At 38.1% G+C, this 12,120-nt stretch overlaps 1 protein-coding gene and 1 non-coding gene across 2 annotated transcripts; one reads left to right on the plus strand and one right to left on the minus strand.

Moving 5' to 3' along the window:
• Window positions 1–4,895: 4,895 nt before the first annotated feature.
• LOC145127962 (small nucleolar RNA R71) lies at window positions 4,896–5,002 on the minus strand. The gene has a single exon (XR_013716565.1). It is a non-coding gene; the product is annotated as a small nucleolar RNA R71 (small nucleolar RNA).
• Window positions 5,003–9,430: 4,428 nt separating this feature from the next.
• Window positions 9,431–9,831, plus strand: LOC145127071 (uncharacterized). The gene is made up of 2 exons (XM_079062320.1): window positions 9,431–9,571; window positions 9,643–9,831. The coding sequence occupies exons 1-2, from the start codon at window positions 9,431–9,433 to the stop codon at window positions 9,829–9,831; spliced, it is 330 nt and encodes a 109-aa protein (XP_078918446.1).
• The last annotated feature ends 2,289 nt before the right edge of the window (window positions 9,832–12,120 follow it).

A 12,120-nucleotide genomic window follows, 5' to 3' on the forward strand; every position in this document is an offset into this window, starting at 1 on the left:
TTCACAATGTAAGCTACGTCGATAAGTAACGACGCGACCATGTGTGGGTCATGACGTGGGACCTCATCAACCGAATACTCTAGGTCTCAGGATTTAGGCCATGTATAAAGGCACTAACATTTGGGGTTCTCTTTTATCTTTGACCTCCACATCCATAAGAGAAAAACTAAAACCCCTTTGTATGTTCTTGGTGTATTCTTGAGTTTTGAGTGAGTTTTGGAGAAGATAATAACATTTGATGCATTGTGGAGTTCAATTCAAAGAAGATCCTACCTTCAACATTGTTTTTGGACCATTGTAAGTCATAAAGTCTCTTCCTTTATGTATTTCTTCCATAGATCTAGGTTTATGGATGTGTTTTGTTTACTGTTGGTCCATTTTCTTGATGTTCTTGGAGTTTAGATAACTCCAGAACAAAATGCTTGATTTAGGATGATTTATATACGTTTTAGGGTCATTTGAGTGCTTGTTTCGGCTCCCTTGTACTCATGCAAAGGAATCATGTCATTTAGGGATCTTTTTGTGTTAGGGTTTTAGATATTGAGTGATTTAGCCATGGATCTGGATAAAGTTGGATAATTTATCCGTTAAGACGATTATTGGACTTAGATATAAGAATATAAGCCTTGATCTCAAGAGACTAAGTCTTTAAGAAAATTTGGTTTTGATCTACAAAGCACGAAATGACCAAGGGAGGGCCTCGATGCGAAGCTTCAAGGATTGACACAACTATTTTGTCTCCTAGTGTCTGCAACGCGACCAAAAGCTGGTTCGCGGTGTGTTTACCGTTGACTTTGACCAGTTGACCATCGACTTTTTTATTGGTTTGACTTTTAGTCAAAATTTGATAGATTTGAGCTATAGATTGAGGTTTAGACTCTGATTGCCATTTGGGTGGTTCGTGTCATTAATTATTTTGAGGACACGTGTGTGTGACTTCAGCTCTTCATATTAGGTGAGTTTTCTCACTAAATGTGACAATATATGTCCTTTATATGATAGGATGTAAGTATTGTTAGTATTGATGAGTTTTCTATGTTACAACAAAAAGATTTGCATAGCGGATTTTACACATAAACTCTTATGGACACCCTACAACCTAGAACTTCTATAACATTTTCACTAGTATAGCAACATACTTTATGAAACAACTTCTAATCTAATATAATCGAAATTATTACGACTAAAATCATACCTTTAGAAACAAACAATTGATGCTATAAACCTTCTTGTAGATCTCCTTGGAAAGCTTTCCTCCAATAATGTAATAGCCTCTAATGTGTCACACCCAAAACCCTAAGAAACCTTAGGATCGATATTTACGAGATAGGGAGAGTAGAAAATCTGATTCTTGCTTATGAGAGGGTAAGGGATCAGCTTTTAAAAAGGTTATGACCCATTATATAGTTTTCAAATATCCCTGAAATCTTAGATTGTAATATTAAAATAATAATATTTTAATCTGATTCAAATACAGTTTCCTTATCTGATTCATGAGGCTTCCATAACCCTTCATAAGCTCCACCAAAATCGTCCATAGGTAGGAAGGTTCTAGAATTGCCTTCCTTGTTTAACTATTATAAAATTTCAATTCAACCCTTGCACCTTTTAATTATTTCTAATTAACCCAAAATTTATTCCATTTAATTCTAATCAATTCTTAATTAATTATCAACTATTTCTAATTAATATATTAATCATATAATATATTAATAAATCACTTATCACTCTCTTACTATAAATCCAAACTATTTTCCTAGTTATGAGGAAACCCAAAAAGGACTTTACTTTATTCACTAAGAATATACCAATTTAGTTAAGACCTTAGACACTTAATCCAACAAGTATATGATTATACAAGTAGACTAAATTAGTCTTTTCTATGTATGTTGATTGCTTAATTGTATGATACGTGTATGTGGCATGTGTGAGGGGTTGATAGTGGAACGATGCTACTTTGTGATCCTAGATAGAAAGAGTCATAAACAGAACGACGCTAGGCTATGAGTCGACTGTTGCTGATGAAACGCTGCTAGGCTTCATGTTAGGAGGAACGAAATGAGGTTGTGATCCATTGTTTGTATGTATTGTATGTGTATTGTAGTATGTTGTATTTTGGGGAACTCACTAAGCTTTATGTTTATAGATGTTGATTATATGTTTTTATTTAATTCGGATGATTAGGGAAATGACGTAGCATGACTATACTGTGTTTGCATCTATGTGGTTATTTTTTAGACTTTTGTTGTTTTTTATATCATAGGATTGTAACAATAAATAACAAACAATGACAAAACTGAAGGAACAAGGTTTTTCACAAAGCTTAATCGAAAAGAGATTTCAACTAAGTGTTTTCACTAAGAAAACTTTCTCACAAAGAGAAAGATGTAAAAAGCAGCTATAAGGTTACAATGAGATGTAATCCTATACATGGTTATATGCTACATACAAAACTAACCTAGAAAAATTCCTACAAATCAGGGATTGGATATATAATACATTTAAAATGATCTTATCACATAGATACAGATGATATGTGCATATTTAGCTATATATTTAGTATAGATTTTTGTTATTTATTGGCTATTTTATTGCAACTTATGGACAAAAGGTACTTAATTGTGTTTAAATTGTATTTTCAGTCCAAAAGATATGCTCGGAAGCAAAAGGAAGCAGGAGATGCGATCAGAAGCTCGGGAATTGAAGATCTAAAGAAAAAGAGTCAAACCCTGAAGGACTCGGCGAGTCTGGACGTCTACGCAACGAGTGGCCACGAATGTTCGCGAAGCAAAACACAAAATCCTTGCCGTGTACATAATCTACAGAGGGGACACGGCGAGTCGGTTACCTACTCGACGAGTTGACCCTGTTTTCTGAAAACTATAAATAGAAGTCACATTCCCGAATTGAGGCTCTCTGGAATTTTTGGGAGAATTACTTGACGACCAAGAAGGCATCTCTGGAAATCGTGAGAGAAACCCTAATCTTCAAATCCAAGGAGATTCAAGGCAACATAGGTTTACTTTTCACTTTATTCTTGAATTAAACTATGGTTGAATTGTTAGACTTCGTTTTTGAATTGCTATATACTGTAATTATGAGTTAAATCTTATAGTTTCTGTTTAGGGTAAATGAGTTTATAACTATGGATTGATTTATGGTAGGATTAATTGTTTATTGGTGAATTTTATTAAATTAAGCTTGTTAAAGAACCTTATGCATTTACCATAACTATTTTAAGTTAATTGACAAGTAATTAAGCTGCATGAACATCTCTTAATTGCTTACCTCATGTGATTAATGTGAAAACATTATTATGTGCCTAGGAATAGTGAATGTGAAAATAAGGTTAACTAGAGAATGGGTAAATTAATGTGTGAGCTTGTGTGATAAACCATCAACAAGAGGTTAATTGAATTATTAATTTGATCAACTAATTACAAATCTTATTTAATCCGAATAATTAAACTAGGAAATTCATTAGTTTAATCACTTGATCACTGCTTAAGTTAATTTGTTTCCTAAGGATTGGTAATAGCGAATGTGAATCTAATCACCTTAGTCGGTAACTAATAACAATTAATCCATTACACTTGTCATAAATCAACCATAGGAGTAAACAAATCAAACCTAAACAGAAACCTCTTTATTACTAAATTTGGATAGTTTTTACTTGTTTTTAGTTGATTAATTACTTAATTTGCGTGTTAGTTAGTGTCCTAAAGTTTCTAGTCTTGTAAAACTAGAGAAAACCTTTTACTTTTATTACTTGTTTAGTTAATTCTAGTTATTAGTTTAATTTCCGTTCCTCGAGTTCGATACCCTACTTGCCCAACTATACCACTAAAAGACAGGTTCACTGCCTTTGTGTGTTAAAATTACATCTTAAAAGTAGGACTAAAACCAATTCATTTTCATACACATCAAGTTTTTGGCGCCGTTGCCGAGGAACGGTTCAAAAAATTAAATCTAATTTCTAGTATTATCGATCCTTTGTGTGAGATCCACCTTGCACAAAGTTACTACTTTAGTAATTTAGTTATTAGGTTAAGTTTTATGTTTTTATGTTTTTAGAACTTTTGTTTAAATTATTTCTGTTTTAGCTCTGTACTCGCCGAGTGCAGTCGCACCTACTCGACGAGTCCATCGCTGAAAGCATAAGTTCATTTTTAGTCTATTTTTGTTGTTTTTACACGTGTTTTCTGTTTTGATTGCAGTCGTTTATGACCAGAGGAGGAGGTACACCTTTGATTCCACCACTTGAATACCCGGAAGAAACTTTGAGGAAAAACAAAGGCAAAACCGTAGGAGAAACCGCAACATCGAAGAATTCGTCGTTGAAGAATCTCAAATTTGTTTTTAGTAAGAAAAAGGGCAAGAAAGTGGGAGAATCCAACATCTTTTCAGAGGCGGACGAAGACCCGAAGAAGGAGGATATCGTGTACGAATCCGAAAAGGAAGAAAGCGAATCTGAAGAAGGAAGCGACATAGAGGGAGAACTAGCTAACACCATGGCTAACATCGACGAAGTTCCCATGGGTGAATGGAAGAAAATGATGCGTGACGACACCGGCCCCGGACTCGTGCAACCTGCGATTCCCGCAACTACCACCTTTGAACTTAAGGGCCACATACTTGCTCAACTTAAGGAAATCCCATTCTACGGGAAGGATCATGAAGACGCATACAAGCATCTTGACGAGGTCAATGACATAGCCGACTACTTCAATGTTCCTAATGTAGCTCGCAACACTGTTTTGCTACGTATGCTACCAGTCACATTCAAGGGAGCCACGAAAGATTGGCTGAAATCACTCCCTCCAGGATCCATCACTACTTGGACTAAAATGAAAGAAGAATTTATAGACCAGTTTTGCCCACTATCGAAGATAGCCAAATTGAAGAAATCCATTGCCAATTTTGAACAACAAGCTGGAGAGTCACTTTATGAAGCATGGGAAAGATACAAGGGTTTACTAAGAAATTGCCCACATCATGATCTAAACAGCCAACAAGAAGTCTCCATTTTCTATGATGGAGTAAATGTGACAACCAGACAACTCCTTGATTCGCAAGGACCACTCACAAAGAAAGCACCCCCAGTGATAAAGGCTCTAATTGAAGAATTCTCTAATCACTCTAGAGAATATCACAACCCAAGGAATGAATTAACTCGAGGGGCGGTGAATTCTATTACGGATGACATGGCAGCAATGATGGAAAAATTAGAAAGCATGGACCGAAGGATGACTAAGATGGACCAATCCATCCATGCCATTAGAGTGAGATGTGAAAATTATAGAGGGCCCCACCTTACTAAAGATTGTGACCTTGATGAGAACGGGAACCGGAAAGTGCAAGTGTGCTATTCAAGTGGTGATAGGTATGATGACAATTGGCGAAAATCCAAGAAAGAATGGCTACCATATGAAGAGTAAAAAAAAGACAAGGGAGGAAAAATATAAGCAAAAAGATAGAGGCTTTTATCAAAAGGAGGAGGCGGTGTATGAAAAGAAATCAGATTTAGAAGACATGCTTACAAGTTTCGTGGTCGCGTCCGAGAAAAGACATAATGATACCGATGGTGTAATCAAAGATCAACAAAATATGTTGAGAGGACACCAAATTATGATGAAAGATCAACAAGATCTGCTTAGGAATCAGCAAGCATCTATTCTCAACATAGAAAAGCAGCTGGGCCAACTTGCACAACAAGTGAACGAGAGACGACTGGGTGGACTTCCTAGTAATACCGAAAGTAACCCAAAAGGTGCACACATAAATATCGTGACAACTAGGAGTGGGAAGATTATAACTCCTCTGGCCCCTACTCAGCAAGAAGATCCTAAGCTGGTTCAAGAGGAAGAAGCAGAACATGAAGAATCACAAATTCCCGACCCGACTCGCCGAGTCGAAGATACAGACTCGACTAGTCCACCACCTGAACCAAAAAACAAACCTCTTGTCAAGCCATATCAGCCTCCACTGCCATTTCCAGCTCGAGCTAGACAAGAAAAGAATGATGTTGACTACCAGAAGTTTCTGGAACACATAAAAGCTCTTCAAATTAATATGCCATTCATAGAGGCGGTTGCACAAATGCCTAAATATGCCAAATTCCTCAAGGAGCTTCTGACTAATAGAAAAAAGATGGAAGAGGTAAAGAAAGTGGTCCTAAATGAGAACTGTTCAGCTGTCATGTTGAACAAACTACCTAAGAAGAAGGGTGATCCGGGAAGCTTAACCTTGCCCTGTCAATTCGGAAACTTAGCTACCATTTATGAATTGGCTGATTCAGGGGCAATTGTAAATCTCATGCCATACTCATTCTTCAAGAAATTAGATCTTCCGGAGCGAAGGCCAATTCGAATGGCAATTCACCTAGCAAATAAAACGGTCACATTCCCAAGGGGAATATGTGAAGATCTATTGGTTAAAGTTGATAAGTTCGTGTTCCCCGCGGACTTCATAGTATTAGATATGGAAGCAGACCCTCAAGTCCCGATCATACGTGTTATAGTTGACATGTGAGATTCTAAACTTACTCTTCAAGTGGGAGATGAATCAGTTACTTTTGGGGTTGATCAAGCCATGAAGCATGCAAGGGATAGTGATGACACGACATTATCGGTTGATATGTTGGAAGAGTTAATGGAGGAATGGAATGAAGATGAGCCAAACAAGTCCACCGTCATCCTTGAAGAAGAATTTGATGCTGAAAGAGACCTGCTGGAAATAGAGAGATTGCTCGAGGAAGCTGAATATAATGATCTGATCAGAAGTACAGAAGAATCGACTCGCCGAGTAGCCTCGACTGACTCGACGAGTCCATTCGAAGAAACCCGATCAATCGTGAATTTCACCCAGGGCTTGCCGAGTCCCCTCACTGGACTCGACGTGTTCAGCATTCAGAACACAAAATCTGAACTTAAGGCTCTACCAAATCACTTGGAGTATGCATTTCTTGAAGATGGGGAACAAAAACCAGTAATTATAGCTGCTGATATAGCCAAACATGAAAAAGAAAGCCTTGTGGAAGTGCTAAGGAAGAGGCAAGGTGCCATAGCATGGAAGATCACCGATATCAAGGGAATTAGTCCAGCTTATTGTTCTCATAAAATTAACTTAGAAGAAGGAGCCAAACCTGTAGTTCAACGCCAAAGAAGACTTAACCCAAACATGCAAGAATTTGTCAAAAAGGAGGTGGTTAAAATATTAGATGCGGGTATCATTTATTCGATCTCCGATAGCCCATGGGTAAGTCCGGTGCAAGTGGTAACAAAGAAGGGAGGAATGACGGTGGTTACTAATGAAGACAACGAGTTAATTCCAACAAGAACAGTAACCGGGTGGCGTGTTTGCATCGACTACAAAAGACTAAATGATGCTACATGTAAGGATCACTACCCGTTGCCATTTATCGATCAAATGCTAGAAAGGCTTTCCGGTCATCTATATTATTGTTTTCTCGATGGCTTTTCAGGGTATTTTCAAATTCCAATCGACCCACAAGATCAAGAGAAGACCACTTTTACATGCCCAAGTGGAACATTCGCATATAGGTGCATGCCTTTTGGATTATGCAATGCGCTGGCTACATTCCAAAGGTGCAGGATGGCCATCTTCATGACATGATCGAGAAATTCATGGAGGTCTTTATGGACGACTTCTCGGTTTTTGGGTCATCCTTTGAAGATTGCTTATCTAATTTAGATTTGATGCTAGCTAGATGTGAGAAGACCAAGCTTATCCTTAATTGGGAAAAGTGCCACTTCATGGTAAAAGAAGGAATTGTGTTGGGCCACAAAGTTTCAAGGAAAGGGATAGAAGTAGATAGAGCAAAAGTTGACACAATAGCCAAATTACATCCTCTAACAAATGTAAAAGGGGTGAGGAGTTTTCTTGGCCATGCGGGATTTTATCGTCGCTTCATTAAAGACTTCTCGAAGATCACAAGGCCTTTGACTCAACTACTCTTGAAGGATGCTCCATTCGATTTCTCTAAAGAATGTCATGAAGCATTTCATTTACTAAGGGAAAGGTTAACCACTACTCCTATCATGATAGCCCCAAATTGGAATCTTCCTTTCGAGCTAATGTGTGATGCTAGTAATTATGCGGTGGGAGCTGTTTTAGGGCAAAGGGTTGATAAACATTTTCAACCTATCTACTATGCAAGCAAAACTTTGAACCCAACTCAAGAGAACTACACTACTACCGAGAAGGAGTTGCTAGCGGTGGTATATGCTTTTGACAAGTTTCGACCATATTTAGTCTTGTCCAAGACGATTGTTTTCACCGACCATTCCGCTTTAAATTATATATTTGCTAAACAAGATGCAAAATCGAGATTGATACGTTGCGTTTTACTTTTAAAAGAGTTTGACATTGAAATACGCGATAAAAAAGGAATGGAAAATGTGGCTGCTGACCATTTATCAAGATTAGAGAACCCGCACTTGGAAGAATTGGAAGAAAACAAGATTGGAGATGATTTTCCCGATGATTATCTTTTAGTAATAGTAGGAGAGGTGCCATGGTTTGCGGATATAGCTAATTATTCAGCTACTGGCTATATTCCAAAAGATTTAACCCGGCAAGAAAAGAAGAAGTTCTTTTCAGAAATCAAGTACTACCTTTGGGACGAGCCATACCTTTTCCAAAGCTGCGCATACGGAATGATAAGAAGATCTGTATTCGGGAAAGAAAGTCGGGAAATCTTGGAACACTGCCATAGCGGGCCCGCTGGGGGACATCATTGAGCACATTACACGGCTAAAAAGATTTTTCATATTGGGTTTTATTGGCCCACAATTTTTAAAGATGCTGCTCAATATGTCAAGGAATGTGATTCATGCCAACGAGCGGGGAACATATCATCCCGAAATGAGATGCCCCAACATAATATTCAAGTTTGTGAAATATTTGATGTTTGGGGATTGACTTTATGGGACCTTTCCCAATGTCAAAAGGGAATAAATATATCTTGGTGGCGGTCGATTACGTATCTAAGTGGGAGGAGGCACAAGCATTACCTACTAATGATGCCCGGGTGGTGGTGCGATTTCTAAAAAAGATATTCTCTAGATTTGGAGTTCCTAAAGCCCTTATTAGTGACCGGGGCACTCACTTTGCAAATGATCAATTAGCCAAAGTGTTGAAAAGATATGGGGTACATCATAGGTTCTCCACATCCTATCATCCACAAATAAGTGGACAAACTGAAGTGACAAATCAGGCATTAAAAAGGATTTTGGAAAGATCGGTTGGAGGAAATCGAAAGGAATGGTCGAATAAACTTGATGATGCACTTTGGGCCATTCGAACAGCTTTCAAAACACCTATTGGTACTACACCATATCGGCTAGTTTATGGAAAAAATTGTCATTTGTCGGTTGAAATAGAGCATAAAGCTTATTGGGCTTTAAAGATGTGTAATTTTGAGTTGGCTGAACTTCGTACCAACCGGTTAATGCAAATGAATGCCCTTGAAGAGCTTAGAAATGAGGCCTACACTAATTCCTTGATACAAAAAGAGAAGACCAAGAATTTGCACGACAAAATACTAAAGGTAATAAGGACTTTCATGAAGGACAAAAGGTGTTACTCTTTAATTCGAGGTTAAAACTTTTTTCGGGCAAGCTAAAGACACGGTGGGATGGTCCTTTTGTGGTAAAACAAGTTTTTCCACATGGAGCTATTAAGCTTATATCAAGAGAAGGAACCCTTTTCAAGGTAAATGGGAATAGGGTGAAGACATATGAAGAAGGAATCCCAAAAGAAGAAGGACTTGAAGAAGGGCTGCATTTGGAAGAAATTACAGAAACGTAAAGCGGGAAGGAGTCCAGCTAACGACTCCTTAAAAAGAAGCGCTTCCGGGAGGCAACCCGAGTTTAGAGTTTGCTTTCTTTTTACCTTTCTTTGTCCTTTTTACTTTCATATTTCTTTAGATCTGTTATTATCAATCTTCTTCTGTGCTTAATATGATTGCTTGAAGGCAAGCAATGTTCAAGTGTGGGATTGGTGGCATAGAATTTAAAAACTAAATTTTTATCAAACAGAACGAAAAACTCGTCGAGTCTATGTATCTACTCGACGAGTCCATTTGGAAATTCCCGAGAAATCGCGGATTCGCGTATCTACTCGGCGAGTAGGAACATCTACTCGACGAGTCCACGTATTTACTCGAAAAAAAATTTTAATTTACATTCTGTAAATAAGGGGTTTTAACCCTAATTGGTAAAACACCATTTCATACGCAGCCACCAGCCGCTCGACGAGCATTCCTTCTCTCAAGCCTTCATCTTCAATTTCTTGCTATTCCTTGCATCTTCAACCAAAAAGGTAACGCTTTTCCTACTTAATCTTGTTAAAGTTCATGTCTTGGGTGGATTTGTGGCTGTAATCCATGAAAAACCCGGTTTTGGGGTTTACTCCAATCCTAAGGTTTTGATTGCTAGGTCAAATTTGGTTGTTTTAGACATGATTTCTTGCAAATTTATGCTTAATAGACATACCAAGACAAACCCCTGAACTAATTTGTGTGTTTGGACGGTTGATTTCGCCCGAATCAGAATTGAACTCAGGACCGACTCGCACAGTTCATCCTACTCGTCGAGTAGGACTTCTACTCGGCGAGTCCAGGTTGCAGATGCTCATTATTTTGACATTTTTAATTTTTCGGTATTTCGTTTGTGGTGTTCTTGGTTTTATTTTGCAGAAAATATGTCTAGGCATGGACAAAGTTCAAGGGGAGGCGGTTATGGGGACATCCCATGGCTGAATATTCCACAAATAACCTCCAAATCTTCACTCGCCCGTGCAAAAAACAAGCTGGAAACACTAAAATGAAAGGAGATATATGCGCCCAACGCAATAGACTAGAATTGGATAGGTCAATCCGGATTGGAGGAGGAATTGACTCCTTATTTGGTCAAGTCTTTTGTAAATGATGGGGTGACCATAATATGTGACGGCTGGACTCGGTTATTCAAGATTCAGGAACCGGTTTACCAGGAACTATGCTGGGAATTCTTTGCTACCATCTCCTTCCGAGGTGGAAATGATTATTATAATCTGGGCGTTATCACTTTTTGTCTTGGAGGGGAGCTGCGCCAATGCAGCATAGCAGAACTTGCTTGGAGGCTAGGAATTTATGATCAAAATGTGATCATGCCTGAAAATTTTGAGGCATTTTTGGAGCACTGCCACAAGGACTTGCCTGAAGAGGTGGTTTCATCTACTTGGTGGAACACAATTGCAAACTGGGTCTACATTCTGTTGGGTTTAAGGGGTTGAGCCATTGGGCCTTAGTAGTTCGGTCCTTTTTGTATTCCCGGTTTGGGCCTGTCCAACCGTGGATTATCATTAGGGTTAGCTTATATATTATGCATGCATGTATAGCTTTTAGGTTAACATTTTAATTAATAGCTTTTGCATTGTAACCCTAGCACACCTCTACAGTCGAAGTTCTTCATCAAGCTCTTCTGAGGTGTGAGATATTAATCATTCGACACCATTTGATTCATTCTTGTGTTCTATACTAGATTAATGTTGTTTATCTGTTTAGAATCTATCGATCTTATAGCGCTTAATTCTCATCAATTGGTATCAGAGCAGGAGACTGTGTAATACTTACGCATCTCTTATGTTTGAAGAATCCATTAGGGTTTCCGCTTTTATCAATATATAGAAGTTGTCTTCTTCTTTTCGACGGTATCTTTTGTGTTTGATAAAACCCTAAGTTCAACTTTACAAGTCTGATTCTAGCAGATTAAAAGAAAAAGTTCATCATGTCTCACGACGACTCTCAAATCAATCCAATCAACATCTCCAACAGTATAGGATCTACTACGAGGGTTACCATTCTCTATACTCAAGATTATGAAGTATGGGTGCATCACTTCGAAGACTATGTCGTTGGATCTGAAGACAACGGCTATCTAATCTGGGAGGCAATAACATTGGGTCCTTTTGTTCACTCTGGAACGAATAGAACGATCAAAACTCAAAAAGAGTATAACCAACTCTTGGTGGACGTAGAGAAGATTCCTCAAGAAGAAAAAGACAAGGTGTTATGCAACGTTAAAGCCATGAGGATGATCAGATTCGCTTTGCAAT

This window comes from Lactuca virosa, chromosome 7 (genome assembly GCF_052849685.1).
Source record: "Lactuca virosa cultivar CGN04683 chromosome 7, Lactuca_virosa_CGN04683_v6, whole genome shotgun sequence".
Taxonomy (NCBI): domain Eukaryota; kingdom Viridiplantae; phylum Streptophyta; class Magnoliopsida; order Asterales; family Asteraceae; genus Lactuca; species Lactuca virosa.